The sequence below is a fragment of the Electrophorus electricus genome, chromosome 16, assembly GCF_013358815.1.
Source record: "Electrophorus electricus isolate fEleEle1 chromosome 16, fEleEle1.pri, whole genome shotgun sequence".
Lineage (NCBI taxonomy): Eukaryota > Metazoa > Chordata > Actinopteri > Gymnotiformes > Gymnotidae > Electrophorus > Electrophorus electricus.
Window position 1 is genome coordinate 16834891 of NC_049550.1, and position 20863 is coordinate 16855753.

At 39.3% G+C, this 20863-nt stretch overlaps 2 protein-coding genes across 2 annotated transcripts; both read left to right on the forward strand.

The window, feature by feature from the left end:
• The first annotated feature begins 343 nt into the window (after positions 1 to 343).
• On the forward strand, positions 344 to 2039 carry LOC113591738. Its single transcript, XM_027032358.2, has 5 exons — positions 344 to 432; positions 594 to 887; positions 965 to 1288; positions 1404 to 1712; positions 1811 to 2039. The coding sequence occupies exons 2-5, from the start codon at positions 866 to 868 to the stop codon at positions 1855 to 1857; spliced, it is 702 nt and encodes a 233-aa protein (XP_026888159.2). The 5' UTR covers positions 344 to 432; positions 594 to 865; the 3' UTR covers positions 1858 to 2039.
• Positions 2040 to 2284: 245 nt separating this feature from the next.
• LOC113591735 lies at positions 2285 to 20371 on the forward strand. Its single transcript, XM_035534727.1, has 19 exons — positions 2285 to 2997; positions 3689 to 3793; positions 4236 to 4475; positions 4935 to 5065; positions 7777 to 7816; positions 8865 to 8963; positions 9560 to 9871; positions 10199 to 10531; positions 10691 to 10708; positions 10823 to 10951; positions 11683 to 11729; positions 11954 to 12166; positions 13542 to 13575; positions 14882 to 15178; positions 15311 to 15610; positions 17422 to 17580; positions 17709 to 17798; positions 18073 to 18116; positions 18555 to 20371. Exons 1-19 carry the CDS (start codon positions 2784 to 2786, stop codon positions 18777 to 18779), a joined length of 3030 nt encoding a protein of 1009 aa, XP_035390620.1. The 5' UTR covers positions 2285 to 2783; the 3' UTR covers positions 18780 to 20371.
• Positions 20372 to 20863: the final 492 nt, after the last annotated feature.

A 20863-nucleotide genomic window follows, 5' to 3' on the forward strand; every position in this document is an offset into this window, starting at 1 on the left:
ATAGGGATCAGACAAGCTGGGATTGTTTTTAAATGACTGTACTGATTAACTGTCTTTCTTGTTTGTTTGTTTGTTTGTTTGTTTGTTTGTTTGTTTGTTTAGTCGACCGCAACGGGCTTTAAATATTATGCCTTGTTCCTCTCTGTAATTTGTGTAACTGTGAATCATACATATAGAGAGCGCTATTTAATTCATATTTAATTATGAATTTGGACATTTGGAAATTCACTGTAAAACTGTAAGAGTGGCCTGTAAAACTCAACGCTTCAGAGGAACGAGGAACCACAGAGGAAGTGAGACAGAAAAAGAACAAATAAACATGTACAGATGAATAATCGCAACAAAAACCTCAGAGAGTGCGGAAGACGAGCATCAGTGAAGCTGGTTTCATGATGAAGATCCTTCTCGTCACCACCCTCTGTCTGATTTCAGGTCAGATTATTCTGTCCTTGTGTAATGTCTGTAACAAAATATACCAGTTTAACACTATTAACACTATTAGATAAATAGATAAAGTTAGATTTTTGTATGTAACCTACTACAATCCTTTTTACATTACTGATATGGGTGACATGGTTCCTTTTGATTGGCAGGTGCAGTGGACTGCTTTCATGTTACTGGCCACTCAGGATGAAGTGTCGTTGTGTTTTTGAGTTATACGAGCCCAATATATATTTGCAAGTTGGCAGAATATGACCAATGCAAATATAAAATAGATTTTGACACCCAAAATGACACTGTTTATGAGAGGAAGTTATCACTGTATAAAAACAGGAAAGGATACTTCACACTGTTGATCAGAGAGCTGAATCTACAGGATGCTGGACAGTACCGATTTAGATATTCATACTGGTTGGATAAGGATATGAACTTGGAAGTTCTTACTGGTAAGAAATAGTAAATAAAATAGTGTATTGGGTCATCACATTCACTTGTAAAATGACCTGTTTTTTATGATTGATAGATACTTGTTGTGTGAAATCATGGACAATGACTGGCTTTCTGAAAGAGTCAGTATCCATCTACTGTGGCTACCCAGAGGAGTATAAAACCAAATGGAAATATTTGTATAAACTAAAAGGCCACTCAACTGATGAGGTGATTTATGTTCATGCTGGACAGTCATATGAAAATAATTCATTCTCCATTTATGATGACACACACTCAAATGTGTTCATTGTGAGCATCCATAATTTGGCTGAGGTAGATGGAGGAGTTTATTTATGTGGAGTGTACATCCACATCAGCTACATCTCCACACTCACAACTGTCCAGCTACATGTAACAGGTAAGTAGCACAAACCCCAGCACTTTTGAAACCTGTACATTCCATATTTATTATTTTTACTACAAAGATCTTAGTTGTTAATGTAGAATTACAAAATGAGCATTTTAATTGATAGATAAAGTGGGGTCAGCCAGAGTCACAGTCTGCCCAGGAGATCGTGCCATTATAAGATGCAAACAGTCTACAGATAGATCCAAATCCAAGTTCATCTGTAAGGAATCCCATGGGGAATGTGCAGAGAAAATGTTCACTAAGGTTCCAGATGAATGGCATAAAAACAGGGTTTTTTCTCTGTACGACGACACCAGTGGAGGATCCTTGATGGTTTTCATCAAAGACCCGTCAGAGAAGAATTACAGGTGTGGAGTGGATGAGTCTCAGTTTAATGATCAGTACACAGAAGTAAAAATAGAGGTAAAAGGAGGTAAGAAAAAGTCTCCCGGTGATTATAACTGTATCTAAACCTAAAGCTATAGTCAGTCCATCATTTGAATAAGATATTTTTATATTTGTATCCTATAGATTTCTTGTTGGGGGAAGATTACCTCAGATGCTGGTTATATCGGTGAGACTGTCAGCATAACCTGTGAGTTTCCGTCAGCATATGGAGCAACACCAAATCATGTGTGCAAAGAGGACGAGGATCACATCTGCCGAGATATCAGTGCATCCACAGCTGCAGGGAAACACTCCTTATCCGACCACAGCCAAGCAGGAGTCTTCAAAGTTGACATCAGGAATCTGAGCCTCAGTGACGCAGGAGTGTACTGGTGTGGAGCAGAGACTAGTGCAGGAGACATTCGTTACATTTCTCTATTCACAAAAGTGCAAATTAAAATTAGATGTAAGTAAATGCAGCTTTGATTTTTCCCCAAATATATGTGAATTCTTATAACAAAAAAAGAAAATGGACCCTCTCTCTCTCTCTTTCTCTCTCTCTCACTCTCTCTCTCTCTCTTTCCTTCCTGGTTCTAGCCAGCAAAATCATAGAGTATGAAGGTGATGTGGTTCAGATCAAATGTCCTTATGAGTCAAAGTATAAACAAAGCATAAAGCATTTCTGTAAGGAAGATGAATGCATTACAGAGCAGCAGAAATTTCAAACTCAGGCTATGCAAGGATCAATCAAGGATCAACCAAGACAGACCGGCTGTCTTTGGATGATGACATCATGGCCACTGCTTTTAGAATAATCATCAGTGGAGTAACTGCAGAGGATGCTGGGAAATACTGGTGTGGAGTGAACAGTGGTGGAGTGGTGATGTATTATCTCTCTACCGAAATGCAGATAATCCTAAAACAAGGTAGTAAAGATCTCTATATTCATATAATTTGATATAGTACATAATCTGTTTCCATGTTACATGTGATGTCAAAATTGCTTTCCAGTGCTTTTTGTGAGTGGAGTTGAGACTATTTTAACGTGCATTTTAACGTTAACGTGTATAAAATTGATCAGAGAGAATCTGCAAAACACCAAGAAACATTCTTCTGCATGGGGGAGCTCTCCAGCCGTGACAAAGATGGAGGCGAAGTGTCATCAGAGAAAACCAGAAATGGACGACTCTCTCTGACTGATTATGCATCTGCTGGAATCTTCACTGTGACCATCTCTGACCTGAGAGAGGAGGATTCTGGGATATACTGGTGTGTGGAGAAGAGCTATGGATCCTACATCTACACTAAAGTACATCTACAAGTTACAAAGAGTAGGAACCTTTTCACTTTTTGTTAAAGAATAATATTTGGCATGCTTGCTATTAAAAAAAAAAAAGTTAAAGAGAAAGTTTTCATTGAGGATAATCAGCTTGATTGTTACTCTCAATAACTTACCAGGAACTCTTACAACTTAGCATATGATACTTGAACAATTTGAACAACACTTGCTGTAATTGACTTTAAGTACTTTTGAACTCTAAGAAAGATATATAAAATATAGCAGATGCAAAGACCAAAGAAAATTAGAACAGAGGGGAGAAAATAAGTGTTCTCTGAATGCTGGTAACTATCTGAGTTTAAGAAAAGCAGAAGTGCAAATGACACAGCTGTGCACATCGGCACTGTGGGTCATGTGGTTGATGGTCAACATACCATTAAATCAGCCACTACAAGAAGAAAAAAAAAACAAAAACAAATATGTCAGCCATTTTCATAGCTTTAATTTAAATATAATGCAAATTGTGGTGTAGTAAAAATTCTGGGGCCCCACTGCAAAAGGCAGGGGAGAGGCCCTTTTAAAAAGTGTATTATATTTTTACATTTATGTTCCCCTTCTCGGCCCCCCTCCGTCAGCTTTAGAAGACCATACCAACCCCCCACCCACCCCACCGCCACCGCCCCCAGTGACTGTAAATATGAGTTCTGGGCCTGTTCTTTAAGTCTTAACTCGGTTTCTCTCAGCTGCAGTTTCCTCTGTCATCATCCCTGTGTGCATCTGTGTGATTCTGTTGCTGATTGGAGGATTGACACTGACACTGTACAAGCTGAGAAACTTCAAAAAACAAGGTACCCTTCAAACTCTACATATAATCTACACTATTGATAAAACTGGACAACTGGATGTTATGTAGTCTCCTTGTTGTTTAGCAAAATGAAAGTGGATAAGTATAAAATACTCCAAAAGGTTTATTTATGTATTTATTACTTATTTGTTTATTTATATGGGGCATGATTGTTTTTAGAGCAAGCCAGAAACAGCAAAGATCCATTTGAAGTCGCTTCTCACTGATGGATTATTGGTCTGGTTGTATCTTTTTCCTGTTGTAGTGTGGGTAACCATAGCAATGGCTAGCCTACCATATTCTATTAAACTCCAGTGACAATGAGAAGACGTGAAGTTAAATTAAGGTACCTAAGTTACCTAACATTTGTCTAGTTGAGGAAAACTGTTTGTGAACTGATAAAAAAAGGATCATTTAGACGTATCATGTGACTTTGTGTTCCATAGGCTCCACTTCTTCAGACAGCACAAAGAGGACAAACACGGATGAAGTGATTATGTGGGTATATTGTGTGCGTGTGTGTCTGCACAGTCACATGTATATGAGAGTGTTAGTTGTTCCCTTTCAGGTTCCCTCTTCTGCCTGTGACTATGGGGAGGTTAAACACCACACATACGTTCCTGCCACACACAGTGCTGTTTACATGAATGCCTCATTTCCTGCTAACATCCCTCATGAGGATGCAGGTAATTTACACAACACAGTAAGCAACATACGTAAGCCATATGCATTATAATGAGGTTTTTTATATCCTATAAATTCCTGTAGTTTGTAGTACTTTGTGACCCCATTTTGCCTAAACCACTGGGTGAATGCAACTTGTACATCAGCTATTGGCCTGTTAGCCCACAATGTGCAGAGCAAGTATGACGATTCATAATCAAGACATTCTAGCATTTGGTGTTGATGGTGGTGGGAGGTATTCTCACCTCCACACTGTCCATGAGATTTCAGTTAGCTGAGTTGAAATCTAGCATCTGGGAGGCCTACAGAAGCAGTCTAATTATTGTCTACTTGCTCAAAAATGAACCACTCATGCTCTCTGAAGGGGGCGCAATTTTGCTTGAACCCACATTCCTGTGAGGAGAGAAGGAGCTATTTCTATTTGTTTGTATTTTTATGTATTTTGGTTCAACCACCCAAAGACCAAGGCCCCACTTACACCACCGTGATTTTCCAGAGTAATCCAGATTCTCCCAGTAATCCAACAGTCACCTTCAGGGAGGAAGAATCTGCTACAGAATATGCCACTCTCAAACACCACACAAGGCTGGAATAACTTAATTTCTACTACTACTCTTCTGTGAATATGCCACTCTCAGACATCGCCCTCTGCTGGAATGACCTGCTGCTTGCTAAATTCACTGTACATACTTAACCTTTGTCTTTACTCCGTGGTTGGGACTTGGAGAAAATAGGTATTGAGGAGTGAGATGCTCTCACAGAATCTGAAATCCATAACATGATTGGTCACTGGCTTGTTATTATGATTGTCTGGAACTTGTAGTGTTTAACCTACTGATGCAGAACCAGATAGATGAAATTCTACATTCATGTTACAGGGTTTAATGCTTAATTTGGAATTTGTTTTTGCTCAGATACAGTTTTGTTTTTTTGGTTTTTTTTGCAGTAACTAGTCACATAAATGCTTGTAAGTGAACTATCAAGAGTGAATGGACCTCTGGCCTCTAGGGCCCACATGTACACATATAGGAAATGTTTAATGTAATTTAATAAACAGAAGAAATAAAATAATAAAATATAATATTTATAATCCTTGCCAAAACACAGATTTATCTCTTCCAATCTTGGCATAGTAAATATTAGCAGTTTGAAACTGCTGCTTTGTTAATATGTATATGCTGCATTTTATTACTTTTAGCTAGCTGACAACCATGGATAGCCTGACAGTCATATTACAAGTACAAGTAAGATCTAATTAAAATATATATAATTAAGATGTAATTAATGATTCATAAGTAAGATCTAATTAACAATTCATAAGTAAGGTCTAATTAACCATTCATAAGTAAGGTCTAATTAACTATTCATACGTAAAGTCTAATTAAACATTTATAAGTAAGGTCTAATTAACCATTCATAAATAAGGTCTAATTAACCATTCATTAGTAAGGTCTAATTAAACATTTATAAATAAGGTCTAATTAGCTGGATTAACATTAGTGTCACGGAACACTCGCCTCCCGCGAGGCACGTGGTTTGGCCAGCTACTTGCAGTAGGAGGACCCTCGTTTGTGGCCACGCCTGCACACACTTGTACCTCGTTTGTCTATGTGTATTTAAATCCACGTCAGGGTGTGCAGCGTCGTTGGTCGTTGTTAAAGTGGCGTATTAATGTTAAATGTTAGCGTCGTCGTTACTACAAGTATTCCTGTTTATCGTGTCTGTTTATTGTTAATCGTTTCATGTTTGTTTGTAATACGTGTGAGTGCCGTTGTGTTTATGTTTCAATTAAATGTTCGTCCTTGTCGAGGAAGTCTGTGCGTCCTGCCCCTCGCCCTTCGGCACTCGGGCCACCAAGCGTTACAATTAGGACCAAGCTAAGCTTCTTGTTAATTAGTAGCTCAAGTGCGGCCAGAAACAACCAACCACAGCAGAACAGTTCAGTATTAGCTACATTCTGGCATTATTATGTGACTCTAACTTACTGGACTGCATTGTTTATTCTGTTGTTGAATGTGCTGTTTGCATGTTGAATATACTATATTTAATTATTTTTGGCTCTCTGTGCTTTTAGCCCAAAGTATACTTGTCCTGCAGCTCACAAATTTAGCTAAAACATAAAATTCAGATTTGCATCTTCATAATTTAAAATGTAGTTCATCACTAAGCAGTTTGTAATCTAACAATCACATACATAGATACATACACACACAAACACATATGCATGCGTGCACGTACACACACACACACGTTGTAATTGTAATTGTAATTCCACGAATAAATAAGAAGCTCAAGGAGCGGAGACCTGAGAATAAACGCAAAGGTCTTTGTCACATAACTACACCAAAGAGAAGAAAGGTCGAGAGACCGTTGGAGAGACTTGGAAAGCGTCTCTTAAGCAGAAGCAAAGGCATGTGCCTTGGATGAATTTTAATTACAGAGGAGCTGCTCTGTGCCTCCCTCTGGTGGCTGAATGTTAGCTTATCAGTTAGCTAAATTTATATATCCTTAAAAATAATAAGTACGGTGCAAGACCGTTCTGTTTTATGAATGGCATAACACATCAGAGTTAATCAATTAATAGACTAAATACTCTTCATACTGTGATTACATGTTTTATAATTGTTTCATGGCAAGGTGATGGCTAGGTAGTATTGTAGTCTACTGTTATAATATTATTGTTCATAACATAAGCAATAGTTTCTTAATAAGGTAAATAGTACTTAGATCACAGCATTTTTCCACCTGAATTAGCTTTCATATAGAACACAACTGGTAATTGTTGCACACTAGACAAACCCTAGGCATGTGAGGAAGAGGAAGACAACGAGGAAGAGGAGAGACTGGGACCAGAGAGTGCCTGAAGGAAATTTACATGCAGCTTGCAGTGCATGTAGTGTACTTTGGGAGAAGATCATGTTTTAGTACATTTGCACACACAATACCTCTCCCCCCCCTCAACATCATCCGTATTATGAGGAGGTTCCAGACTACACACAGGCCACATCCACAACAGTTTATGCCACCGCCCAGAAACCCAAGGCTCCTCCCACCTCTCCTAATGCTGCTAACAGACCTGCAGAGCCTGCACTTGATTTCTACTCGTTAGTTCTACAGCCCCTGCCCATAACAGACATCCCTGCATTGTATGCCACAGTGCACCATGGAGTGTGAGACCTCCACCTGTCTGATAATCCTGACCTTTGATCTCTTTCTGTACTTCACATACCATGAATAAAGCCCTTTCAGAATGTGTGATAGGACTATTAGTTCGTGTTAGTATAAAAGTTATTTTGTGTTTAGATCATTCAGAGAAAGGAAAAGAATGAGAGATCAGAGCGAGGTATTTAGTTGTTTAAATTCAATTCATCTTTAGTGACATTATACCAATACAGGGTTGTACAGTATAATGAAACACTGTCAGACTACTGTCAGACTACTACAGACTACTTCTCTACTGCAGTTATTTTTAAAATGATTAAAAAAAATTAATAGAACAGTAGTCAAAGACAATAGTCAAAAACACAAAGACAGTGGGTGCATGGCTAATAAATACAAAATATGTGCATAACGTAGAGGTAGAACAAGACTGCAGACTATTACAATCTGGGATCTGATTTTCATGTGAATTGAAAAACAGTGTAGCATGTTTTGGTCTCACAATTGTAAATATCAGGTTTTGTCCCTTAGAGGGCGCTCATGCTCTTAAAACATTAGAGTTCAATGTGAAGTGTCTGCCAGGCGTTTAATTTTGCATGTTTATTCAGTGCAGTAAGCCCTGTTCTAAAGATAAATTACAAACAGTCTTTGATAATAAAAGTATTTCTCAGAATCCCTGAGCTGTGATCTGGTCTTGCAGTTATTCAAAAAGTGATGAGCTCAAATGATTTTGCATTTAAGAAACATAAAAGCTGACATGGTCTGATTAGTGTCCCAGTCTTAGCTGTATCTGAATGTGATGCATGGACACATGTAACTTTGCCACAGGCAGTGGTAGTAGGTTGCTGGTTCAAGCCCAATCACTGCCAAGTTGCCACTGTTAGGCCCCTGAGCAAGGCCCTTAAGCCTCAACTGGTTGAGTTGTACTCAGTCATAGCTGTAAGTTGCTTTGGATAAAAATGTCGGGTCAATGTTTACTAATTTTGGCCAACTTTCAAAGAGTCTTGTCCAGTCATCCAATTCAACAGCACTTGCTATTTTTGAGCCCAGCTTTGTTGAACCACACAAGAGAGAAGTGACCACAGACAGGAGGAAGTGGAGTTAGAGGAAGAGAGAGTGACAGAGTGGATGAACTACAGACAGGAAGAATTGTGGTTTGGGGGAGAGAGTATAACAGAGAGGACGAGAGAAGCACTACCACCTCTTAGAAAGTGAGGGGGAAAACTGAACAGAAGTCTTCGGTCCTTTCAGAGCACAAACTGATGAACGGAATAAATCCAATGACATAATTATGAAGCTCCTCCTCATCTTCAGTTTCTGGCTCTTCTCAGGTCAGAAGTTCAACTCTCCTCAAACGCTTTTACAGTATGTTTCCTTCATTGTGAGTGTGTGGCATGGTTCATAGGTCCAGCGCATAGTTTAATTTATTATGAGTGTGTGTGACATGGTTCATAGGTCCAGCACATAGTTTAATTTATTATGAGTGTGTGTGACATGGTTCATAGGCCCAGCACATAGTTTAATTTATTATGAGTGTGTGAGACATGGTTCATAGGTCCAGCACATAGTTTAATTTATTATGAGTGTGTGTGACATGGTTCATAGGTCCATCTCATAGTTCCAGTTTATTTTGTGCTTTAATTGTAAAAAGAATTGTCATGGATTATTTTTGGCAACCTAACTGTATTGTGAGTGATAGGAAGCCACAAATACAACTACAGCTACAGATCAGATTATTCTAAAAGAGGGAAGTTTAATTTATTATGAGTGTGTGACATGGTCATAGTTTCACCCTATTTAGAACTGCCCCTATTTATTTAATTTTTTGTTTTTTTAATGATCATAACATAATTGTTTTTGTGGATGATATGAAGCCCTTGCTTCAGATCACAAGACTCTAAAAGAGGAACTGCATTTTTATTGGCAGGTCGTGTACACTGTGCAGATGTGATTGGCTACACAGGAGGAAGTGTCATAATCAACTGGCATTATGATATCCTTAAGTACATGAATCACACAAAACAGTTTTGCAAGATAGCTCAAAGCAAATGCACAGATAAAATAATTCCCCAGATGGTGAACATGTGGGCTGATGAAATAAAATTCATAGCTGTGGATGATACTAAGACTGGATTCTACAGTGTGTTAATAAGAAACATAAGTAAGCAGGATGCTGGAACCTACAGGTTTGGAGTAGAAGGAGCCTCGAGTTCAGATGTGACACTCAGTGTGAAAGAAGGTGAGAGACTTTATACTGGATTTCCACTGACATCATTCACTGAATGTTCTGTGTCTGATTTCTCAGACCCTTCATAGCACATGTGGATTGTGATAAGGTCTGATCAGGAGAGTCCTGGAGTGGCAGAGTTCATGTTCTTACTGTCCAGAATTTTGTTCCAACTGTCTGGCTTTGCTCATTAGCACAAGCCAGTAAGTAGGCCTGATGAGCTCAGCTGGGGGACAATTTTGCTTTTGGTAGCTGATCTCTGAACATTAAAGGGCTTTCTCTGTCTAATTTCTTTAAAACAAATAAATTACTCACTGACTCGTTTTGTTTGCATGGCAGATCCTTGCTGTGGACAGTTACTCACACAAACAGCTCACCAAGGAAAGAACATTACGCTGAACTGTACACACCCAGAGAAGTATAAAAGTGATATCAAGTATGTGTTCAGAGTGGATAATCACAGCATCCGTGCAGTCATTCCTGCTGTCCAACAACCAGAAGGGAAACAGAAGTTTTCCCTTTTGGAACACACACAAGCAAACATGTTTAGTGTGGGAATCAGTGATGTGACAGTGGAGGATGGAGGACTTTACCTGTGTGGCGCTCAGAGACAAAGGGAATCTGTGACCCTATACTTTCCTGTCTTCAGTGAAATACAGCTCCACGTCACATGTGAGAACCTACTGCTTTTATGAAGTTACTAAAGTTGCATTTTCATCCCAACGTTTTGAATGACTTTGACCAGCATATAAGGTTGTAATGCCACCTGAAACCTCATTAATACATTGTATTTATTCATTTCATGATTTCTTCACTGATATTAATATCAAGCAACAGCAAGCTTCCCTGGTAAGAAAGTAATTTTTTTTCATATATAATGTGTTTGTGCTAAAGGTGTGATTTGGTTTGTCTGTAGGTTGTATATTCGGTCTGAATCTCACGTGTGTCACGTGTTTGTTGCAGTGTTTCCCACATCTCCAGGCAGCTCACCGCTCAGATTTTTCATCATCACTGTGTGCGTGTGTGTGACTCTGCTGCTGATCGGAGGATCTGTACTGATGGTCTACAAACTGAAATGCCATAAAACACGAGGTAACAGTCACTCACTCCTCTTTTTTTCCAAAGGAATAAAATAAAAACAACTTTGACCCTTTATAAAAATATCTTGTTTTAGGGTGGTGAAGGGGGCTTTTCCTCACTGTTATCTGGAAAATGTTCATGACATTTAACATATAACATCTACTTGCACATAGACTCACCATCCACTTTATAAACGTGTAAAACAATCTTTAGACCATTGCTGTCACATATAATTTGTCAGCCGTCCTCTACTGAGTTTCTCAACACACCTACGGCGCTTTCTCATAGTGTCCTGCAGGGGGCACTGCGCTGGTGGTATTAGCCACAGCCGTGTCACTGCAGGGTTAAGAGTGGTCCACGATCCAAAACATTTCCAGTCAACAGTGGTCCTCAGTTCAGAACTGGATCACTGAAGAAAAGCAGGTTTGTTAACAAAACTCCAGTGTTTAATTAACTCATTATGTATATTGGAGTCTAGCTGGACCTAAAGAAATATTGCATGAGTTAATTCAGCACTGGGATCAGATAGTCTCTTACTGTGGTCTTTAACTATACACCAACAGGGTTTATCATTAATATATGTTTCTATTTAAATAAAGAATAAATCTAGTGTAAGCTACCTAATCAAAATGGAATCTGTCACCAACTACTAGGAAAGATTTATTTTACAATCTATAATTCTAGGAATTTTTGTGGTAATTAGCTGGACCTCCACTGATCACATGACCTTTTGCACTCAACAGGTTCTACTTTCCCATCAAATAGAAGAAACACAGTAAACAATCATGAGGTCAGTCTGCATGTGTTCACATACGTATGTGTATGTGTGTATGTGCATGTGAGAGAGTCCCTCTTCCACCTCATTGTAATTCGGCAGCCTGTAAATCAGGGATGTTTTCCTCATTTTCCAGATCACTGCATTTCTCTGTACAGTCATCTGGAAACACTGTAGTGTACTTTGGGAGAAGATCATGTTTTGGTACATTTGCACACACAATACCTCTCCCCCCTCAGATTCAACATCGTCCGTATTATGAGGAGGTTCCAGACTACACACAGGCCACATCCACAACAGTTTATGCCACCGCCCAGAAACCCAAGGCTCCTCCCACCTCTCCTAATGCTGCTAACAGACCTGCAGAGCCTGCACTTGATTTCTACTCGTTAGTTCTACAGCCCCTGCCCACAACAGACGTCCCTGCAGTGTATGCCACAGTGCACCATGGAGTGTGAGACCTCCACCTGTCTGATAATCCTGACCTTTGATCTCTTTCTGTACTTCACATACCATGAATAAAGCCCTTTCAGAATGTGTGATAGGACTGTTAGTTTGTGTTTGTATAAAAGTTATTCAGAGTAAGGAAAAGAATGAGAGATCAGAGCGAGGTATTTAGTTATTTAAATTCAATTAATCTTTATTGACATTATACCAATACAGGGTTGTACAGTATAAAGAAACACTGTCAGACTACTGTCAGACTACTACAGACTACTTCTCTACTGCAGTTATTTTAAAAATTATTTTAAAAAAAACAATAGAACAATAGTCAAAGACAATAGTCAAAAACACAAAGGCAGTGGGTGCATGGCTAATAAATACAAAATATGTGCATAACGTAGAGGTAGAACTAGACTGCAGACTACGCTAGCAATAAATATGTATCCCCTGAGGAAGTACAGCGTAGTGTATTAGGTCAGATATGCAAATTATGGGAGTGTTGTAATGGCACAAATAAAGGAGAATCAGCTTCAACACAGCTGCTGTATACTGGAGTGGCATATATGTCTTTATTTGACACATGCAGAATGATCTAAAATCACTTCAACAACCATTCAGTGTTAAAGTGTAAGAAAGAACTGATCCTGCTATACAGTGACTAACCAGATGATGTGAAACATGTGCTGACTGCCTTCTCTTCCTCTGGGCCTAAACATCACGTGTACCAGTGCAACTATTACAATCTGGGATCTGATTTTCATGTGAATTGAAAAACAGTGTAGCATGTTTTGGTCTCACAGTTGTAAATATCAGGTTTTGTCCCTTAGAGGGCGCTCATGCTCTTAAAACATTAGAGTTCAATGTGAAGTGTCTGCCAGCCGTTTAATTTTGCATGTTTATTCAGTGCAGTAAGCCCTGTTCTAAAGATTAATTACAAACAGTCTTTGATAATAAAAGTATTTCTCAGAATCCCTGAGCTGTGATCTGGTCTTGCAGTTATTCAAAAAGTGCAACTATTACAATCTGGGATCTGATTTTCATGTGAATTGAAAAACATGAGAGGAAATATATAAACTGCATTCAGTTCAATTGAATTATTGTCAGGTTTTCATGATCTATAGCAATGATATTATTGTTGTCATGATTAGTTTCTCCCAGCTTCCATGGTCCATGGTTTCCCTGTCTTGTGTATTTTAGTTCCATTCCGTAGTTTAGTTTTCTCTGCCCCTCATTTGATTTTCCACACAATTTCCCTTGTTTCTAGTCTTGTTAAATTCATGTATTTAAACCCTGTCGTGTGCCCTGTGGCTGGGCTGTTCATTGTTTATTTGAATCTTTGCATTTGTGTTCATTGTGGTTGTTAGGTTCATTGTGTTTGATTAGCTTAATGTTTTTGAAAGCCCATATCTGTATACCAGTAAGTTTGTACTCCATGTAGCCTTCATGTTTCTTAGCCCCGAGTTTTCCCTAGTCTTTGTTCTAGCCTGCTTTCCTTGTTTGCCTTTGTGTGCTTTTGCTTTGTGTTTCCTAGCTTTTGTGTATCCTGGCCCTTGTCTTGTTTATCATGTATCCCCATGATCTCCGTGTTGGCTCTATGACCCTGCACTACTACAACAACTCTGATTTTGGATTTGCCCTTAAATCTCGCTCTTCTCTGCACATGCGTCCACCTCCTTACCGCTCAATGTTACAGTTGTAGCAGCAAAGGAAGTCCTCTGTATAAACATCAAACATTACTCAACAAGTGTGACAAAGGGTGGGGAATGAAAAGCAGAAAAGTAGCTGGTGGGGGTGTGTGTCTGACAGAGTGAAAGGAAATAACCATCAAATAGCTGATGCAAGATCATTTCAAAACTTGCTTAAACAAGAATGAGTGTTAAAGAAAACCTTAACTTTAGAATTCTACACATTCTCATCCTTTCGATTTTACCAGGTAAGAACTTTCCCAGCTGTCACTGCATGTCCCTGTATGTGAGCATGTCCCTGTATGTGAGCATGTCCCTGTATGTGTGCATGTCCCTGTATGTGAGCAAGTCCCTGTATGTGAGCATGTCCCTGTATGTGTGCATGTCCCTGTATGTGAGCATGTCCCTGTATGTGAGCATGTCCCTGTATGTGTGCATGTCCCTGTATGTGAGCATGTCCCTGTATGTGTGCATGTCCCTGTATGTGAGCATGTCCCTGTATGTGTGCATGTCCCTGTATGTGAGCATGTCCCTGTATGTGAGCATGTCCCTGTATGTGTGCATGTCCCTGTATGTGTGCATTTCCCTGTATGTGTGCATGTCCCTGTATGTGAGCATGTCCCTGTATGTGAGCATGTCCCTGTATGTGTGCATGTCCCTGTATGTGAGCATGTCCCTGTATGTGAGCATGTCCCTGTATGTGAGCATGTCCCTGTATGTGTGCATGTCCCTGTATGTGAGCATGTCCCTGTATGTGAGCATGTCCCTGTATGTGTCCCTGTGTCTTCCTCTTTCTCCTTTGAACCAACCATGTGACAAATGTTAACTTCTGTATAACTTTTAATTACTTTAAAACACATTACTTTAAAATCTACTGTAAATACAATGCTGAAATGCTATATTTTAAGCTTTTGTGATATCTCTCTCTCTCTCTCATTGATATATATATATATATATATATATATATATATATATATATATATATATATATATATATATATATATAATAAAACGCATCTCCTTTGTTCCTCTACATAGTGCTGAGTTATGAAATTGAACTAAATTACACAGCATATGAAGGAGGAGACGTTGAGTTCAGATGTCCATTTGAGTCTGAATATGAGCAGAACTCTAAGTACATTTGCAAGGGTGATTGTAAGTCCCCCTTTAAAGATGTCCAAAATAGCAGATTTTCAACACAGGACAAAAACACCTTCTTCATTGTCACCATCACTAATGTGAGCACAGAGGATGAAGGCATATACTGGTGTGTAGCAACCAGCAACTTGTCTTCCACTAATTACCAGGTGAAGATCCAGCTAGCCATAAAACCTGGTAAGCAAATATCTGCAACCTCTTTTGTAAAAGTATGTTTGACAAAGATGTGAAGACCAACTGCAGGTAAATTGTTAAACATACCCACTGTCATCCTTTAATCTGACCTGCTAATTTTGGTTCTAATTACAGAGTTGACTTGTCATTTAGGTGAAAACATATCTATTCGCTGCCACTATAACCAGGATCTCAGAGATTTTGTAAAATTCCTCTGCACTGGACAGCAAACAAAATGTGTACATGAAGGGGTCAGGGTTACATCAGAGAAGCCTAAACATGGCCGTCTGTCTCTGACTGATGATGTTTCTGCTGGAGTCTTCACTGTGACCATTGCTAGCCTGACAAAGGAAGATTCTGGGAAATATTGGTGTGGAGCTTCTACAACTAAGGACCATGTGTTCATTTCCTCTGTGGTTCTTGAAATTTTTCAAAGTAAGACTTGAGTATCACACACACTTGATACTTTATCATTTAGGTAGTACACCTTTCCTCTTTCCAAAGGAGAAGCTGGTGACGTCAGTAAACGTGTATAGTAATTTAATCGTCCTACATTTTGAATTGGCATGATCACGGCTCTATAAATATATTATGAGCATATGCAGGTCTGCATGTTGTCCAGTGGATGTGCTGCTATATCAAACTGAATGATAGGGATTCACTGTTCACATCCACATACAACAATCAGTCGGTATGTGGATTATTTCCTGGTACTAAGACAGGAGTATCATAGGACTCTGCTTTCCCTGATTTAACTCTACCTCTGTCATTCACAAGTGACTTTAAAATGCTACTGCTAACTTAAGTGTTCATGGTCTTGTCATCCTGCACCTTAGCAGTAGGATCACAGGTGTGTACAATCAAGGGCCCTCAGATCAGCTGATAAAATCATGCTGGTGGTGTCACATCCAACTAAAGAGCTTCAAGGCTGATTTATGCTTCCAGTCCCCCAAACTCTGCAATTCTCTCCCAGATGATCTGAGATTAAAACCTTTTTATTCTGTAAGGTCTTTAAATAAACTGCTCTAGTCTGTTCTGTTTCACTTCTGTTTTCAGTTCTATGTTTAAATTTTCATTTACTGTAAATTATTGTTCCGCTTTTAATGTACTTTAATATATGCTGTGTAAAATCTGTTGTTTCAGTTTGCCACTTTCTCTTAATGTATTTATTATTGTTTTATTTCTTTAAATTTAGTTCAATTGTAATCTTTCATTTAATGAATTTTCTTTTATTTCATTATGTAATTTAGTTTTGTTTTGAAATAGTTTTTGTGGTTAGATCTTCCTGCAGTTTTAGACTTCAGCATGTAATAAGATTAATTCTTCTATGTAATCTTAATCTGTTTTAAAAAGTGCTATACAAGTATGTCCAGTTTGTTATCCACTCAGCAGCCAATCCCCTACCTCGTCCTCTGTGTTAGAGTAGATTAACACTAAACCCTGCTGTTCAGTTGCCATCCTGGGCCAGATTTGCAGAGTACTGGTTCATGAGCTTTGCAAGAGGAAGAAGCAAAAAATAATGGCTGCACAGAAAAGACTGCTGCTGATGTGCTTGAGCACAATGTCAGCATCACTGTTCAATCAGAAGAGAGCTATGCAGGTAAAGCGTACCAGAAAGAAGGCTGCTACTTGTCATGAAGAAAGATGGAGAAGGCTACTCTTGCTGAATGCTGAATGCTGGAATTACACTCGGTGATGCAGGAAAAGTGGGACGCTGAGATGCTACACCCGGTACCCTTAGCATGCTGTGATTACGGGACACATGAACCTCAGTAGCACAATGCACAAATTGATGATTGTTTAGGCAGTACGTTTTGCCACTAGGAGAAACAAAATGTTGGTCTTAGCTTGTTGCTGGCCTATTAACCCAGCCTCTGATGACTGAACAGCCACAGAGCTGAACTGTGGATTAACCCATCCTCTGATGACTGAACAGCCATTGAGCTGTCAGAGACATCCAGTTAAATCAATAACCCAAGATCCAGTTCTTGATGACCCCACCCACCCAATCAGATGCACTGTTTCTTATTCATTTTACTTTTTCCAGTGTCTCTTCCCTCCATACATTGTCATTATCCACAACTACATTATCTACATTGCACCTTAAAATATCTTTGAGTAGTAATTATTCTTTATATAATGCTATATTATCACTTTTATAGCATGCAGTGATGTATTGCACTTTGTGTATTTCAGCATGCACATGAGTTGATGTCTGTATTTGGTTCATTTTGTGATATTTTTAGATTTGCCATTTGAATTCAGTGAAATAATGGAGGCAAGCAGAAATGGGGTAAAAACAGTTGGAGTAGCCCACATCCCCGATTCAGTGTCTACTTCTGTGATGACTTCATCATCATTGGAGCTACTGTCTTCGTCCCCGGTATCATGGCTATCAGGAGCAGGTAAAACTCTGAAGTGAAAACATCATTACTGTTTTGCCTGTACAATTTGAGGTGGCTTGCCCAGTGGGCATGTGTTTGGTTTCACACACGTAAAGTAGGCCTGTGATTGGCTCGATCTGTGTCTGCAGGTGTAGCCATGATCATCATCCCATCTGTGTTGGCGACTCTGCTGCTGGTGGGCATCATACTGCTTCTCAGAACAAGACTAAAGAAACATGGTGACTATGCTGCTCCTTGCTTACATACTCAGATGCACTTCTAGTTCACTGACACAGAATTTACCCTGTACAGCTGTGCACACACCCACTTTACTTTTCACTCAGAAATAACCAACATTTGCATAGTCAACAGCTCCCTCAAAATATGGCTTCACGTGTCTTGGGCATTATGTCTGCCTAACGTGATGCTGAAGAGATGTGTTTTCATTGCCCCCTGGTGATGTCACAGAGTAAATGGGTTTGAGTGATTTCTGCATTGTGCTGTTCTCCACAGATCATGGCTTCTCTCATATACAACAGGGAGATGATAATAGAGGGGTGAGTTACAATGTGTGGGTGTGTCTGTGGGTGTCTGAGACACCAACCTATTCAAACTTACAACCATTCTCAGTATAATATTCATACAGCAGCAGAGGAAGTCCCTTACGTAATGTACTAAAGTTAGATAATAATCATTACAGCCTTGTCATAATTCTTTTTCCCCCACTTTTGGTGAATGATTTGTATCAGTAAAATGTCACAGTTCATCTAATAATTCATTCAATAATTCACTCAATAATAATTCATAATTCATTGAATATTATCAGTATTATTGAACATATGTTTAAGCTTGGCTTATTTTATATATTATGAGGAGATTTAAAAAAAAAAAAAATATATATATATATATATATATATATATATATATATATATATATAATTATTATTATTTTTTTTTTGTCCTGATTTTGTTCCCTCAAATATCACTTTCCTCAGCTTGCTCAAACTACCGCTGATTATGAGGAGATTAAATATCAACCAGAAACACACAAAAGCTCCTCTGCTGGTGACACCACAGACAACTCAGGTTCTGCTGGAGACCCCACCGACAGCCTCAACTATGACAGAGTGACCTTCCTACTGAAGCCAGACAGCTCTGACCAGAATGCTTCATCAGCAGAGATTTGTGTTTACACCACCATCAGTCAGCCCAAGTCCTAACGAGCCGGAGAGTCACAGGCAGGTCAGACGAGCTGTGAGGTTGTGTTGATCAAAAGCATGCTTCTCGAATTTGTGCTTATCACAGTATATGGGAGGGGGAAAGAGGTCAAAAGAATTGATTAGTTTGAGATCTGTTCATATTTAGCTTTATGTGATAAAATGGGTATTTCCAGTTCTAAATTGTGACTGGCTGTGTCACTGAATCTTCCTATTTTGCCTTCATCTTTTGTTATTGTTGTATACAAGCAGTAAGCCACTCATGACTAAGAGAGAATACAGTGTGTTACAGCGATATTACCATGGTTACAGTAATTTGAGACACTGTAATGGGCAGCCAGTAGTGGATATTTTTTTTATTTTAGATTTAATCACTTCTGTTCTTTTGTCTTCAGTTTTTCTTGTGCAGACTAGAATCAATTAACTGTTACTACTTGCATACAAAACTACCTTAAGCAGTGTCACGGTACGGCCCCTCCTCCCAAACGTGTGGCCACGCCCTCCCTGTGTTCACACCTGCTCCTCATTGTGTATCGTTAGTATGCGTTTATATGTCTCGTGTTTGACTGTGTATGTTGTCGATGTTTGAACTCGGTTAGCCTACTAGCCACGCAGTCGTCTTTGTGTAGCAATAAACGTTTCGTTGTTTTACTCGACTAGTCCCCGCATCCTGCTCTGCCTCCTCATGTCACAAGCAGGTGTAACGGACCGAGTGCCACAGGGCAGTAGGACGCACAGCCTCCCATGACGGAGACAGACGTTTATTGAAAGATGCATACAACGGTGGGACGCACACATAACGTAAACGGCGAATACGGACATGAACATGGGCAATAATTGACGGTGACGCACACACCGACAGGGGTTTAAATACATAAACAGGACACTTAACTAGGTGCAGGTGTGTGCAAACATGGAGGCCTGATTACAATCAAGACAAAACAAACTCCCACTGCAGGTGGCGGGCCGTATCACATGACCGGGGAGAGGGGAGCGTTCCGTGACAGCGGGTTTTTCCAAGTTTTCATTATATTTTGTGTGAATAAATATTGTGGAGACTGAGAACAAGAGTAGGCCCTCTAGACTAGTGAGTGGTTGACTAAGACTAAGGTGATGTGATTGAGTCCCAGAGAAGGTAATAATTTTCATACTGATAAGTCTGAATAAGTGCAGGCCCAACAAGAATGTAAAATGTCGAATAAAAAGGTGACATTATGTAACGTTACGCTTACTGTTATGTGGAAATGTGCTGGCCTCGGTTAGCTTGTTGGCTAAATAAAATGTTAATGCTTCAACTAGTCAGTTCTGACTCAGTAGAGATGTTACTCAATTCCAGTTGTTAGTGCTCATAGTGTGTGCAGATGTCACTGAGAACTATAATAAAACTATGTAGTAAACCCTAAGAATACTTTTATGCTGTGTACTTAAGTGCCAATGTGTAAAAAGTAATGAATTAACCCTGCATTTGTAGTGTGTAAATATGATGAGAGTTATATATGTCAGGAACATCAGATATGTCTCAGTGGTTGATATGTTTGTGATGAAGCCTGTGCTAGCTTCTAATGTTGGAAGGTTGTATATCACTCATGATGAATAGAGTCTAAGAATTAGTTGTAGAAAAGTAAGGATACAGGGGGAAAAAATGCTCTGTTAACAAATAGTGTAAATTTGTTTTTGGTCGTTGTGATTTTATTACTCATGGCAGTTGAAATATAAAAATAAGAAAAAAAAAATAAAAAGCATCTCAGTCAACATTGCTTGGTATAAGGGACATATCATCACTGAACGTGCCCATAATTCTGAGGAAGGCTTCAGGTGAGGAAGACTCTCCAGGCAATAATGAGTCCATTGAATCAGCCAGGATTAACACACACACATACACACACACAACCTCCAGGGCTCACTTGTAATGGTCTTCCTTCTTGTTCTAGGTCCCACTATCACTTCATCCAGCCCCTGTTAACAGTCCACCACGCTGTAGCTGGACCTGTATGGAGTTCTCATAGCTGGCTGCCCTTGTCTGCTCTGTCATCAAGCTGGCACCTGCTTGGCTGCTGCCTGGCACTGTGCCAGCTCTCCTCCTCCTT